We start from the raw sequence: 15,403 nt of genomic DNA on the forward strand, positions 1-15,403 counted from the left end.
TAGGGGTGTACTCACTTTTGTTGCCAGCGGTTTAGACATTAATGGCTGTGTGTTGAGTTATTTTGAGGGGACAGCAAATGTACACTGTTATACAAGCTGTACATTCACTACTCTACAATGTAGCAAAGTGTCATTTCTTCAGTGTTTACATTTACATTTTAGTCATTTAGCAGACGCTCTTATCCAGAGCGACTTACAGTTAGTGAATACATATTTTTTTATACTGGCCCCCCGTGGGAATCGAACCCACAACCCTGGCGTTGCAAACGCCATGCTCTATCAACTGAGCTACATCCCGGCCGGCCATTCCCTCCCCTACCCTGGACGACGCTGGGCCAATTGTGCGCCGCCCATGAGTCTCCCGGTCGCGGCCGGCTGCGACAAAGCCTGGATTCGAACCAGGATCTCTAGTGACACAGTTAGCACTGCGATGCAGTGCCTTAGACCACTGCGCCACTCAGGAGTGTTGTCACATGAAAAGATATACTCAGATATTTACAAAAATGTGAGGGGTGTACTCACTTTTGTGAGATGCTGTATATATGTGTATATGTTTGGGAGGGAACAGCTATGTGTTTGATATTTTCTAAGAAGTGATATGTGTCCCTAAAATAACTGGGGTGCTTAGTGGAGAGGGGGTTGATATAATTAAGATGTTGTAGGACTCACTGTTGCTGTCAGAAACAATTTCTCTTCCGGGGGAACCTCAACGGGAACTATCCAGGTGTCTGGTTCATTGTGTATACACCCACTCAATTGGTTGGCACTTAAAATAGCCTTTGGGGGTTGAGTAGTCAAGTTGAAGCCGCAGTAGCGAATTTACTTGGCTTTGACGGCATTCACGGTCTTCTTGGGGAGTAGCACCGCCCGGATGTTGGGTCCTCGTCGTTACGGAAGGCCAGCTACAGGTGACAGGGGATGATGTGAGTCTTCTTGTTTGCACAGGCAGTGTCTCCTGCCAACTCCAGGATCTCAGCAGTCAGGTATTCAAGCACGACGGCCAGGTAGACTGGTGCGACAGCGCCCACACGCTCAGCGTAGTCGCCTTTGCGCATCAGCCTGTTCACTACATTCTGATTTTTAAAAAATAAGGGCATCTTGTAATACAGCTTGATTTAAATGTTCATGTAACATTTGTTCCCAACATTGAAAGAATGTTTGTGTTTTTTTGTTTTACAGGAAGATGAAGGGGGTGATGTCCTGCAGGTCCTAGCACAACATGTAAGGAAAATCGTTGTGTACTAACCTGGGATATTTATGTTAAGGATTATGTTTACCAATAGATGTCAGTATTGACTCAATACGGGATTTACTTTCCGCTATCCCTAGCCGTTTAAATGTCTGACGTATAACCGTGCATGAGAAAGCCACAGGTAGCATAATGTAGTCCCCATACCCATTCCATACGAGTGAGTGTCAGTAGTCTACTACACTGTAAACCCGAATGTTCAAAATAATTAATTGTAATACGTAGTGTAAACTTAAAATGTTCTTAAAAGTTGTACTTACTTAAAAATGTTGAGTGCCAGTAGCAATTTTCTTCTTTTTGAGTTTATTGAACTTGTAATTTTTGAATAAGATGAACATTTTTCATTTTTATGTAACTGCTACTTAACATATTTTTTTTATTACTTAAAACGATATGGATTAAACATGAATCTATGTCTTTTTTTGAAAGAACAAATGAATCAAATCAAGAACGAATTGAGAATAAATCAATTGCATCTGATAGATTTGTATATATATAAAATATCACACACACACACACACGTGTATATACGTTTATAAATAATTAATTGTTAATAGTTTGCTTGTTACAAGGTTGGCTAGTTAATAAATTACATATATGCGCTCACATATTTTATTTTGTAGTATTTGCGTGCACTTCCTCTTCAGGTAGCAGACCTGAGCCGAGGAGAAGAGCAGGAGACCGGAGGGTAACACTCAGCTCTGCACAAATGAGTTGTGAATGTAAGTAGTCAACATAAAACTTGCTTGAATGTTTGTTTCTGGAGGTTCAACGTGTTTTTAAGACGGACAAAGTGAGTCACGTTAGCAATGTAAAATGGTTATCTGTTAGGTTAGCAAGCTAACATGCAAAGTCATCCCGCCAGTTAGCTAGCTGTATAGGCTACATGGCTAGGCTAATGTAGTTGTAAAAAACTGGTTGAGCCCAACGTGCAGCGGTGGATAGTAAGGTATCATGTACTGCTCAATAAAAACTCGAAATCTGTGCTGGAGCTGTGTCAGTGTTGTGAGTGAAAGCAGAAGCTAACTCCACATGTTGTGCTTAGGCTAACTGAAAGGTATTCTCTGCAAGTTGAATTAGCTGGTTAATTTTTTTGTATTAATTTTTTTGTTATTGCTACGATAAGAATTTATGGATGCTACCAGCCCAACGTTACCTAACTTTGACTTATTTGTGTAATAAAATGTTTTGAATAGTCTAACAGGCATCTTACACATCTACTTTGTTTTAATCAATGTTGGTGTAGCTATATTGTTGTACACTTTTAGTATGAGGAATATGTGACTGCAGTTTTTGATAGTTCTGATGGAGGTTTAAACTTCATGACAGGTGTCCTGTAAAATAATATTTTTTTGTGTGTTTTCAGGTTGCTGCAACAAATATGACTTGGCACTGTAAGTTGTGTTCAGCTTCTTTTACCACTAGAAAATATGTATTTAAACACTGCAGACTGCAGCACAGCCACTTTTCAAAAATGAGCCCACTCCCATGCCTCCATGATGATTGCATGTGCACATTTCAGACACTGAGTGCACTGAGTACTCATCTGTCAAGATATCATACTCAAGAACATAACAGCAATGCAAAGGAGATTCAGGAACTTGTGACTTTCAAGTGTCCTTTATGCACATTTCAGCAACCTTTTTCTGAGTCTGTACTCCTCAGTCACATAAGAACACACTTAAAAAAGCATGAGACAGTGGTATGCCCATACAAAGGTTGTAACTATAGCACAAATGTATACGCTTCTTTTAATTCCCATAAAAGTAGAGTGCATCAAGCAAGTCTTGCGTCAGACTTTGGTAGTGACATTGTCTATGAACATACTCAGAATCTCCAAGCCACCAACTCTAACGTCACTATTGATGTGGATGAAGAGTGTCCAGTTCAGAGCACAGAAATGCAGGATGATGAGCAGTGTGATACTTCAAAACTAAAAAATCAGCTCAAACTTAATGCAGCATCTTTATTTCTAAAGATGCAGGCTATCCTACATGTGTCAAACACAGCTTCACAAGAAATAGTTGATCACTTGAATCAGATCTTCTCTTTCTCAGCCATTGATCAAGGATGCAATTAATGATATATTGCAGAGACATGGTCACAATATCACAGAATCCACACTCAATGAAGTTGTCAGTGCTGTCATGGACTCTAATGTTGTATTTAGTGCAACCTCCAAAGGTGCAGAGTTGTCCTCTTATAAGCGAAGGAAGACATTTATAGAGCACAACTATCCATTGGTAATGCCAGTAGAGTACCATTTAGAAGCACCTGGTCATACCATCATGTATGTTCCAATCCTTCAAATGATTCAGGAGCTGTTTAAAAACACAGATATCCTGAGCAAGATCAGAGAACCAAACACTGAGCCTGGTTATTATGTGTCATATCGTGATGGCTCTCATTTCCAGGAAAATGAGTTACTCTCAACAGAAGATCTACACCTAGCAATACAGCTATATATTGACGATCTTGAAATCACTAACCCTCTCGGCACATCACGTAAAGTTCACAAACTTTGTGCTGTATACTGGGTCCTAGCAAATGTGCCGCCCAAGTATAGATCAGCAATGCACACTATACAATTGGCCATGCTAGCTAAAGTGACAGACCTCCAGAAATATGGATATGCAGCTGTACTTGCTCCACTGGTTCGTGATGTTCACACACTTGAACAGGATGGTGTTTTCATTTAATCTGTTGGTCAGAATGTGAAAGGCTTCTGTGTTTCTGCTGACAATCTGGCTGCACATGGGTTAGGTGGCTTTTTGGAGTCATTCAGAGCAGATTATGTTTGCAGATTCTGTATGGCCATAAGTGAACAGTTTCAAACAACTGAGGTAAAAAAGGAGGAATTTGTCCAGAGAACCAAAGCGAGTCATGACATTCATGTACAGAATGTCCTCCAAGTTGAGAGTTCAAGCAGCCAATTTGGGGTTAAAGGTGATTGTGTCTTCCGTGAGTCACTTGAGCACTTCCACCCTATCACAGGTTTTCCTCCAGATCTACTACACAATCTTTTGGAAGGAATCGTTCCAGTTGAACTTGCACTTTGCATTAGAGAAATGATTCGGCTTAAGCACTTCACTTTAGAGTATTTGAACCAAAGGATCACATCATTCCCATATCAGCACACTGATAAAGTAAATAAACCTCATCCAGTTCCCAAAACATTCATGACCCGGAAAACAATTGGAGGCAACGGGCATGAAAATGCCACGCTGCTCAGACTACTTCCGTTACTTGTAGGCAGTAAAGTACCAGAGGGTAATGTTGCATGGGAGGTTTTGATGGACTTGAAAGAGTTGATGGAATTAGCATTGTGCCCATCATTTTCTGATGAAACATTGGACTATTTTGTTTGCAAAATCAGTGACCACAGACAGATCCTACAAGAGGCTTTCCCTGAGTTTAGGCTTCGTCCTAAACATCACTATGTGGAGCATTACCCCACCTTAGTTAAGTGTTTTGGGCCCCTGGTGCATGTTTGGACCATGCGATTTGAAGCTAAACATCGCTTCTTCAAGAGAGTGGTGCATGATGCTCAAAACTTCAAAAATGTCTTGAAGACACTGGCAATCAGACACCAACACATGATGGCATATCACCTTGGTTCACCATAGTTTTTCAAACCAAAAACGCAAACATCCAGGGTTGACTCTGTTTTGGTTTCAGCTCTACCAGAAGTAGCTCAGGCTCACATTAGAGGACAAACAACTAGTGACACTGTCTATCGTACATCAAAGGTGACCATTGATGGCACAGACTATACCAGTGGCATGTTTGTGTCAGTTGGAATCAGTGGGGGACTGTCAAAATTTTGCAGACTAACACAGATCTACCTTGTGAATCACAATGTTTATTTTCTCTGTTGTGATTATGACTCCTGGTATGTAGAGCATCTTCGATCCTATGAGCTGTCAGCCATACAGGGAAGCCTGTCTATCCACCTGCAATCTGACTTCAATGATACAATCCCACTCTCTGCATACAAGATTGATGGCTTGCTGCTGTTGACTCCCAAGAGGTTCATACAAGTGAGACAAAATAAAGACCACTCTATGGTAAGTAATTCTTCATAAAATCATTAATTGTTCATTTATTGGAAAATGTGCTCAATATAATCAATCATTATATAAATCAACAAACCTGCAAACAACAAACCTGCCTGATAAGTTTTGGAGACATGCAGTGTTTGTTTTGCCATACATTCATTATGTCCGCCAGGGCCTCCTCCCCCTAACCCCCCCCCCCCCCCCCCCCCCCCCCCCCCCCCGGCCGTCGAAGCTTAGATTAAGATCGATTTTATGTCCACAAATAATCGATTGTCTAAATATGGTAATCGGGACAGCCCTAATCAACATACATGACCTGCATTTTGGAATTGCACTCTTTGGTAACACATTCTAAAGAACATGTCTATAATGCATTAAAAGCACAAATATATCTGGCTAATGTTATGGTAGTTATAATGTACTGTGGAACCCAGGTCTCAGATTTTTCTTTCAAACACTGTCACTTTGGCATGGAGGTATAAAGCATTATGAATGCTGAACACGTTGGAGGTTGTCATTAATGATTATAAACATTTAGAAAGCCTTATAAATGCACTATAATGTCTGTGTGCTGATGTGTTTTTAACCTCCAAATCTCTTCTTTTATTAAAGTGATGGCAGCTGAAGCCCCACAAAACATGATCCTTCGTGTCATTGAGGCAGACCGTGTTAGAAAATTAAAACTCAGCTCCCGTCCAGCCTCTGTTGATGCAGTGATTGAGATTTTAAAAGAACAACTGGAATTGGACTGTGACTTCAGTTTGCAATACAAAGATCCAGACTTTGATGGAAAACTCACTTGCCTTGTTGACATCGAGGAGTTACCACAAAAAGCCTGTGTTCATATTTCAGTTAGACAGGATTCCAGTTCTCTTGCATCAACTGATACCCTTTCAGATGTGTCATCCCCAGAATGTCTGAGCAGATGGCCTCCAGGTCCTTTACAAATTCCCACATTTGCATTTGACGTTGAGCTGACACTTAGAGATGGGAATGCTGAATTTGAAAAGAATGAGAGACCTCTTCAGTTGTCAAGGGACCAAAAGCACAATATTTTAGACAAACTGGCATCTACCATATATGGTTTTAAGGCTTACCCCAGTGATAAAGAGATAGCAATGGTGGCTGAAGCTCTTGTGAGGAAACACCCCTGTTTAAAAGAAGCAGGATCTGACAATGAATGGAATGGCTGGAAGAACAGCATCAAGTTTAAAATGGGCAATTACAGGACCAAGATGAGAAGGGCTGGATGTCAGGAGGTCGCTGTAAATGCTGGGAAAAGAAGCCGAAAAAACCCTGAGAATGAACCTTCACACTCCAACATCAAAAGGCCTAAGTGTGCAGAGGTCAACTTTCTGCCTAACTTTCCTCAAGGAGAGGATCCCTCAAGCCTTGACCTTTTGAGGCAGGCTATTGTTGAGGAAGTAAAGAAGACTGAGAGAAACCTACCCCTTATTAGTAAGATGATGCAGAACACGTTTGCCTTGCGACGACAGACTATTGTAATGTCCTGCCCACCGGTGAAAGAGCTAATGGACCTCTGGCCTGCTCTTCATATGCAGTCTGAGGTAAAATCATCATCAATTTAATAAATAAATTCATTTTGTAGGTTATTTTTTCTGTTTTTATCTTTGCTACTGTATGTCACATTGTGTGTAATGTTGCCTAATTTCATTCATCCTAAAATAAATAATTGCTGTTACTGTCCTTTCCTCAATGGAGGTATATGCAGAGTTCCAACGGATAACTAACAAGAACCTACCTAACACTTTCTATGCCGAGCTTGATCGCCACACTCCTCGTTTGATGGCCTTATTTAGACAGAAAGCTTCCAAAACTGAAAAGACTGCAGATGCTTTGGCAAACATTTTCAAAGTCCATGATACACAGGTGATTATACATTTCACAGGTAGTCTTAGTGTAATGTTGGGAGTTTAATGCTTCAAATAAGCTTTTTAATTCCACAATTGCACCAGTCAGCAGGTTATTAGTGGATTTATGTGCAGATATTGGCAATTAATTAATTAATTAATTAATAATTAGTTGGGACTGTTTGTCATTGGGTTTGATAAGTAAACTTGTCACAACACTATTTTAATCTTCTTAGGAATAACATGATGTCCACACAAGGCGTACCACTGTTCTCCATGCCCTTCCTGATTATCTACTAGAGGAAGTCTCTGGATTTTTCAGAACATGTGTGGTAAGTCCCAGTAAAGAGATATCAGGCCTATTGTACTGTAAATTAACAAATTCATATCTTCATTTCATTTCCAACACACTAGAATTTCTGTATATGTACCAGTGTTTCAACTACAAACCTCTGGCAAGATGTTTATAAATGTGAAGTGTCATTTTGAGCCCATTACAGCATCAAAAAAATAAACTGCAAAGAAAATCAAGTAGCCGTCATTAGCCTCACAGTGGAACACATAAAAGTAATCTCACTTTCTCAGCAACGAGAGCACAACGCAGCAGAATGAACAGGAGTCTTTCAGACTTGTGTATTTATTGTTATTTATATGACATCCAACTAGGGGTGGAACAGTACACAGAAGTCACGGTTCGGTTCATACCTCGGTTCAGACATCACGGTTCGGTTTGGTACAATGGAGGAGAAAGCTAAACAAAAATGCAGAAGGCAAATTTTTTTATTGTGCATGTCTCAGGCTGTCCACTGAGCTAGCTGTAACAGCTTGAAGTGTATAAAGTAAGATGTAAACAGTAAACAAGAAGTACCCTGCATCATCTCCAGACTCCATCTGTAACTTGTAAACAAAATAATACAATCAGCTAGTAGTGTGATATGGGAGACAAGCGCTGCTCTCATATGTGAATGCACAGAGCAGGGATGTTAAAAGAGCAGCTTCGGTTACACAGAGCAGTTGACGAGTTTTGGTGTTAGCTTCACACGCTAACGGCGAAGCTAACAGCTAACGGCGGAGCTAACAGCTAATACCGGAGCAAACAGCGAATCAAACGGGCCTGGAGGCCATTTGTGGTCGAGGCGAGAAGGGATACAGCTACGTCCGTGTTTGGTTGTATTTGGAAGGGACTAGTTCGCTTCATGTGGACTCTTCATTTGGACTGGACTGACTGACTCGACATGTAGGCGGGGCTCGGGAGCTTCAGAGCTAAGGGCAGGGCTACAGATTAGGTGTCCCTAAAGAACCGCTTGTCTAACAGTAGTTCCGCATTACATTCATTAATTTGCACTCAAGTTTTATTTATTTTTATACTGTGTATTCTCCGTGTAAATTCATGTACCGTACCGAGACGCCCGTACCATTTCGGTTCAATACAAATACATGTACCGTTCCACCCCTACATCCAACTGTAATCAAAATTGCCACAGCCATAGTTTCAGTAAATGTGATTAGTATATGTTCTCCCTTTCATTTTTTAAAGGATGATATGGATGAGCCAGACCTGTGGGATGCATCAGTGGTCCTCCTTACAACAGTCAGTGATGATGCCACAAGCCCAGTTCACTACCACCCAGTGAGAGTCTCTGTCGTCCTAGAGGGTGATGTGGTTGTCAATCTCCCCAGGTTTGCTGATGCCTTCCTGGTAATGTTCGGCCTGATTTATGCACTACATCTCAGCTATCCCAAGGGACTGACAAACACTTTTGAGTTCACACAGAAAATCTTACTTGGTCTTGATGACTCTAAACTGTCACCCAAGCTGCAGACTCTTAAAAATGAGCTGATGTTGTATGTGTAACTGAAGATCCAAAAAGGAGTGGTGGATTCTGATGGCTCACTCTGTTAGAGCATAGTCCACAATGAGAATATGTCATGTCAGGTCCATGTTGAATACTGTTCAACTGTTTATGTTAAAGTTGCTGCTCTACTCAACTGGTTTTCAGCCAAATGGCACAAAGTACACACTGTCTTTGTACGTTTTAATATACATTTTATTGTTGTTAAACTGAAATTCAGGGTTGAATTAAGTGTTTATATATGGAGGATATTTTTATTCATAATTCAAATTGAAAGGCCAAAGGGAAAACGAAGCGAGATCAAATTAAAAATATTTTTATTTTACTACACTACTAGGAAAAATCATGCCATAATTAAATTTAAAAAGTCAAATTTAAAATGCAAAGCTTCAACTGTCAGCTGGATGTCGTTTCAGACCCTCCCACCAGCCGTTGGGCCATGCCTCCTCATTTAAATTGACACCTGTCACTTCTAAATGAAAAGCTTAAATCAAAATGTAAAAGGTGAATCTGAAAATGTCAATGTCAAATGTAAAACGTAAAATTCAAAAGATAAAATGTCAAATTGAAAATTATAAAGGGGAAAGGCTAAAATAAAACAATTATATTTTAGATTTTAATTGAAGTATTTCCATTTTAAGCTTTTACATCATACATTTAATTATGGCATGATTTTTCCTAGTAGCGTAGTGAAATAATACTATTAATTTGATCTTGCTTCGTTTTCTCTTTGGACTTTCAATTTGAAATATGAATAAATATATCCTCCATATTTATATACTATGGCATTTTGTTTTTAAAAGGTGTACTATATAGCTTTGGGAAGTACATTTTTATCAGAAAGGAAAGCTCTTCATTGATACATTTTCATAAATAAATAAACTGTCCTCAAACCTTTCTAGTTGGAAACAGTGTTATAGGGACTTTATTTTCTTCTGAGGATGGGATGTTTATTCAGTTATGGAAATGGATAAAATAATTTGTATTGTCTTATTAATATTGTTAATTTTGCTTTTCGAGTTTGAATTAATTTTCTAAAACTATACAGTGCACCCTGAAGTTGCTAGATTTGAACCAGATAGCCAAAGGAAGGCTAAACACTGCCTTTGTACATGTTAATGTACCGTTTTGAAATTTTAGCAGTTTTAGTTGTGAAGAATTTACAAGCAATTTGTTTATACATTGCTGCACTGCAAGTTTACAACCAGATGGCCAAAAGTGTGCCTTTGTAATTGTTTATTTAATTCTCTTTTTAATTCTTAATTATTTGTATTACTATTATTGTTATGTTACTATTATTATTAAATAGATTGTTTCATTTTGTGCTAAAAGGCACAGGTGTGGGCAAATAATCTTTCTAAACAAATGTTTGGTCACCACCCAATACTTGCTGATGCCCTCCTGGTAATGTTGTATTAACAGTTTATAAGCTATTTGTGATATAATGATATTTTCTTAATGTAATTTTAGCTTTTCTGAGTTTGAATATGTTCTACTATTACATAGTTCATCTTAAAGTATAAACAAAATGCCCAGAAGTAGACTTTTTTTATTTATGTTTTTTTATTTCATATTTTTTTGCTAAAAGACTGGGCAAGAAAAGTTTATACTAAACATCTGAATAGATGATGTTTTTTTGTTTGACCTTTAAGTCAAGAGTACTTATTATTTTTAATGCAATCAGTTGCCACAAATATTTTAAGTTTGGTGGTAAATGATTTTGAGTTGTAACAAGTCTATGTTTTTGAGTTATGGGTAATCAGAAGATTGATTGAAAAAACGAATAAATGTTAAGTTAACTCAGGATATTTATGTTTCATTTTCATGCTTGAAATTATTAAGTTCTCTTGAGATATTGCAATGAGAAAGATGAATAATATTCTGAGTAGCATAAACTGAAAATGTTTGAGTTGGCTTAATCAGTAAATTTAATTGAATTATAATTTAAAATTACATTTAACATGAACTCCAAATATATAAGCAATGATATACTCAAATGTTTGAGTTTATGAACTCAAAAAAATTGTGGCAACTGATTGCCTCACTTTCTTAAAGTTCTGCTTACTTATTCGGGTTTACAGTGTATATGTCTGTGCTATGTGCAGGCAGCTAGTATAATTATTGTTTGTGAAGTAAGTATGGTGATTATTATTAAGGTTCTGGTCGTCTGAGATACCAACAAGTAGGCTATACAATATCAAGACATATATGTATTTTTCTATTAGTGTATTTGAGTTTGTTCTGTCGTTTCTGGATGATTAAATTGAAATTGCATCCAACTTTATATGGCTTGTTTTAGATATAGTGATATTTGAGAATTGATTTCATTTCAAATAACTGAAAGTGAGATGTTGTAATCTGAATAAAGGGGGAAAATGCCATTTATTGAACGTGGTGAGACAGTCTTACACATTTCTAGAGAACCAGTTCGGATTTAGGTATAACTTTTGTATGACTGAAGCTTTTAGTGGTAGGTCCAAGCTTAAAATATTTAATCAATTCTGTCCTCTCTATTGATATTCATTTTATAAATAGGCCCGTTTAATTTTGTCTGGCTTGCTGTTCCAAATCAAATGGAATATTTATTTTTCATATCAATTAAAAAACTGTTCGCTAGGTGTAGGCAAGACCGTAAACTGGGATAATACTATAGAGTTAATCAGTGTGATGTGAGGCTTCTTGTTTGCACGGGCAATGTCTCCGGCCAACTCCAGGATCTCAGCAGTCAGGCACTTGAGCACGGCAGCCAGGTAGACTGGTGCGACAGCGCCCACACGCTCGGCATAGTTGCCTTTGCGCATCAGCCTGGGCATCTCGTAATCCATCTTGATTTAAATGTTCATGTAAAATTTGTTCACAACATTGAAAGAATGTCTGTGTTTGTGTGTGATTTTTTTATTCCAGGAAGATGAAGGGGGTGATGTCCTGCAGGACCTAGCAAAACATGCAAGGAAAATCGTTGTGTACTAACCTGGGATATTTATGTTAAGGAAAAGACACCAATTTAACCAGTAGGCTACACACAACAACCATAAACGGATAGCCTATTTTTCTTTATTTTCTGTATTATAGTTGGGAACATACAGAAATGTTGTCTTTATTTAATAATGTTTCAAACATTGTAGTTGTATGCCTATGTACTGTTTGAGATTTTCTTGGGTTCCTCTGTAGCTCAGCTGGTAGAGCACGGCGCTTGTAATGCCAAGGTAGTGGGTTCGATCCCCGGGACCACCCATACACAAAAATGTATGCACGCATGACTGTGAGTCGCTTTGGATAAAAGCGTCTGCTAAATGGCATATTATTATTATTGTGAGAAAATACACAAATTTACGTGCAACTTAATTCGTGGGAAAAATTGTTTTATTACATTTTAGTCATTTAGCAGACTCTCTTATCCAGAGCGACTTACAGGAGCATTTAGGGTTAAGTGCCTTGCTTAAGGGCACATCTACAGATTTTTCACCTAGTCGGCCCGGGGATTAGAACCAGCGACCTTTGGGTTACTGGCACAACGCTCTTACCCACTAAGCTACCTGCCACCCTTATTAATGTTAACGCTGTTTTCTATGCTTGATTTCGATTAATACTTTAATACTTTGGGATACTGGTGCACTTTTGGTCAGAAAGGCCCCTTTTTCGTGTAGGCAACAGTACACGATTTTCTTCATAATGCATTTCATATTTCGTAGAGCCTAAATTACAAAATTTTCTTCATAATTCATTTAATACATGTTAAAGAGGTTAATGTAAAATAATGAAATGTCGGCTTTCACTTATGTCACTTCCAAGGCCTTTCTATTATGGTTATGTCAATCATATTATATACATGTTGTAACACGTTCAACCAGTTAGCAAGTCAGAAATGTCAGTTTCCAAGTACCGACTAGCACTTGAATGCTGTATTATGCCAACTTCACATTCTCGTGGAAAATGGGAAGTTGTAACTCCGACATGATTGTGTTAAAGTGGTTTTGAAGTCGGAACAATTCCTAAACCAATAAGATTGGCAACAACATTTTCACAATTTCTCACTTGTAATTCGAACTTGGAGGGTCATTCAAGTGAAACTTCCCAGTTGGAACTAGGTATTTCCTGACTCTGATAGCACCCTGAACGCGACATTAATCTGTGTGATCGACAACAGTAGGGTCTGGATCCTGGCATGTCCAGTCCCCATACCCATTCCATAGGAGTGAGTGTCAGTAGTCTACTATATGTCCGTGCTATGTGAAGTAAGTATGGTGATTATTATTAAGGTTCTGGTCGTCTGAGATATCAACAAGTAAGGCTATACAATATCAATATATTTTTTTCTATTAGTTTTTTTCCACAAACAGACAGGTATTTTTACCTTTCCTTGGTAGCAAGATCTTACAATTTTTTGCTAACTTTCTATTAACATTTAATAGAGTGAGATCATTTTATTTAGGGATATGTATCCACATCACCTTCAGACCATTTTATTGGTAAACTACAAGTTGTATTGTCAGTGATCCAATTTACAGTTTAGTCATCTTATCCAGAGCGACTTCCAATTAGTGAGTGCATACATTTTTCATTCTGGCCCCCGTGGGAATCGAACCCACAACCCTTGCGTTGCAAGCGCCATGCTCTACCAACTGAGCTACAGGAGGGTCAATACCTTATATAGTACATTTATCATAATGTGGTTGTATTCCAGAGAGGTTAGAACATTTCTCTAGATCCTCTGAGTACAATGACACGTTTGTTTTTAAACCTTGGATTTCTAATCCCTTGATATAATTGTTGGATCTGATTTGAATTGCTAACATTTCGATGGCCATAATAAATAGATATACCGATAGTGGACAACTTTGTACATTTCAGCACCAAGGAGCTCCTCTATTACCCGTCTCGTGAGTGGAGATGAAGCAGAAGCGCTGTCCATTCAACTGTGCTGAATAAAGCAACGCATGCACCGAGTCTTCCTTTGTCCTTCCTGATTTGGCCAATTATTTGGTTGGAGTATTTCAGCCTGCCGCGTGTCTTTGACTATTGTAGATAATCCCTTTGGATTTATGCGTTTTATTTCAACGCCTCAGGCAAGTAAAACGTGCAATACGTAGCGTTAAGACGGGTTAGTTAACAACATACATGGTGAGAAATGTAGAGGTGCGCGTATAAATGGAGCAATTGTGCCTTTTTGATGGAAATATGGAGGTGGGATTTTGGAGATCAGGTCATCATTTACGCGCGCTCTCCGCGAATACAGTGGGCCAGCAGGATGTCCTAGGGCACGATGGACACCCTCTTTGCGTGGATGGCACACAGTTAGGTGTCCTCGAACAGACCGACCAGGTAAGCCTCGCTAGCCTCCTGCAGGGCTATCACGGCGGAGCTCTAGAAGCGCAGGTCGATCTTGAAGAACTGGGCAATTTTTTTCCCCAGGCGCTGGCAGGGCTCGTAACGGGGAGGCACTCCTGCGCGCAGACTTGGCGGCTAGCTGCTTCCTGTAGGCTTTGCCACAGGTGGATTTGCGAGCGGTTTGCTTGGTTCTGGCCATGGCGCTTGCTTCCTTCTTAGACAGTCGGAGTATAGCCTCGAAATGCCCATGTGAAATGTATAAAGCCGGCAGTGGCATCTGCTGATTGGACACCATCTCCCCACTACCCCGATTGGCCCGTTGCGGAGGACTCCTCTGTCGGTTACTGGAAAGGATGCTTTGCTTCTTTTTTTTTAGGACCGCGCGCCCATCACAATACACTGCGCGCCAAAAACTATAGTACACTAAGCGCGTGCGTACAATAGCACACTGCTGGCCCTTTGCGCGCAATAATAGTCGTCAAAGTCAAGAGTGAAATCTTGTGTTATATTTTAATGCTAGCCTGTTATCGCAAACGAGGCCAATAGTACACTGCCTGCACACAACTACACACTGCGCGCTGGCAAAAGCACACTGACAGTCGGGAGTATAGCCTCGAAATGCAGAGACGTGCCATGGCCAGAACCAAGCAAACCGCTCGCAAATCCACCGGTGGCAAAGCCCCCAGGAAGCAGCTCGCCACTAAGGCAGCTCGCAAGAGCGCCCCGGCCACCGGCGGTGTGAAGAAGCCTCACCATTACAGGCCCGGCACCGTGGCTCTGAGAGAGATCCGTCGTTACCAGAAGTCCACTGAACTGTTCATCCGCAAGCTGCCCTTACAGCGCCTGGTGAGAGAAATCGCCCAGGACTTCAAGACCGACCTGCGCTTCCAGAGCTCCGCCGTGATGGCCCTGCAGGAGGCTAGCGAGGCTTACCTGGTCGGCCTGTTCGAGGACAGCAACCTGTGCGCCATCCACGCCAAGCGGGTGACCATCATGCCCAAGGACATCCAGCTGGCCCGCCGAATTCGCGGAGAGCGCGCATAA

General features: G+C 40.0%; 1 protein-coding gene across 1 annotated transcript; it reads left to right on the top strand.

Moving 5' to 3' along the window:
- Nucleotides 1–14,209: 14,209 nt before the first annotated feature.
- Nucleotides 14,210–15,403, top strand: LOC311132519 (histone H3.2-like; the record flags this gene model as incomplete). Its single annotated transcript, XM_084165792.1, has 2 exons — nt 14,210–14,215; nt 15,053–15,403. 2 exons carry the CDS (start codon nt 14,210–14,212, stop codon nt 15,401–15,403), a joined length of 357 nt encoding a protein of 118 aa, XP_084021918.1.

The sequence above is a fragment of the Coregonus lavaretus genome (assembly GCF_964263955.1).
Source record: "Coregonus lavaretus genome assembly, chromosome: 7".
Classification (NCBI taxonomy): Eukaryota; Metazoa; Chordata; class Actinopteri; order Salmoniformes; family Salmonidae; genus Coregonus; species Coregonus lavaretus.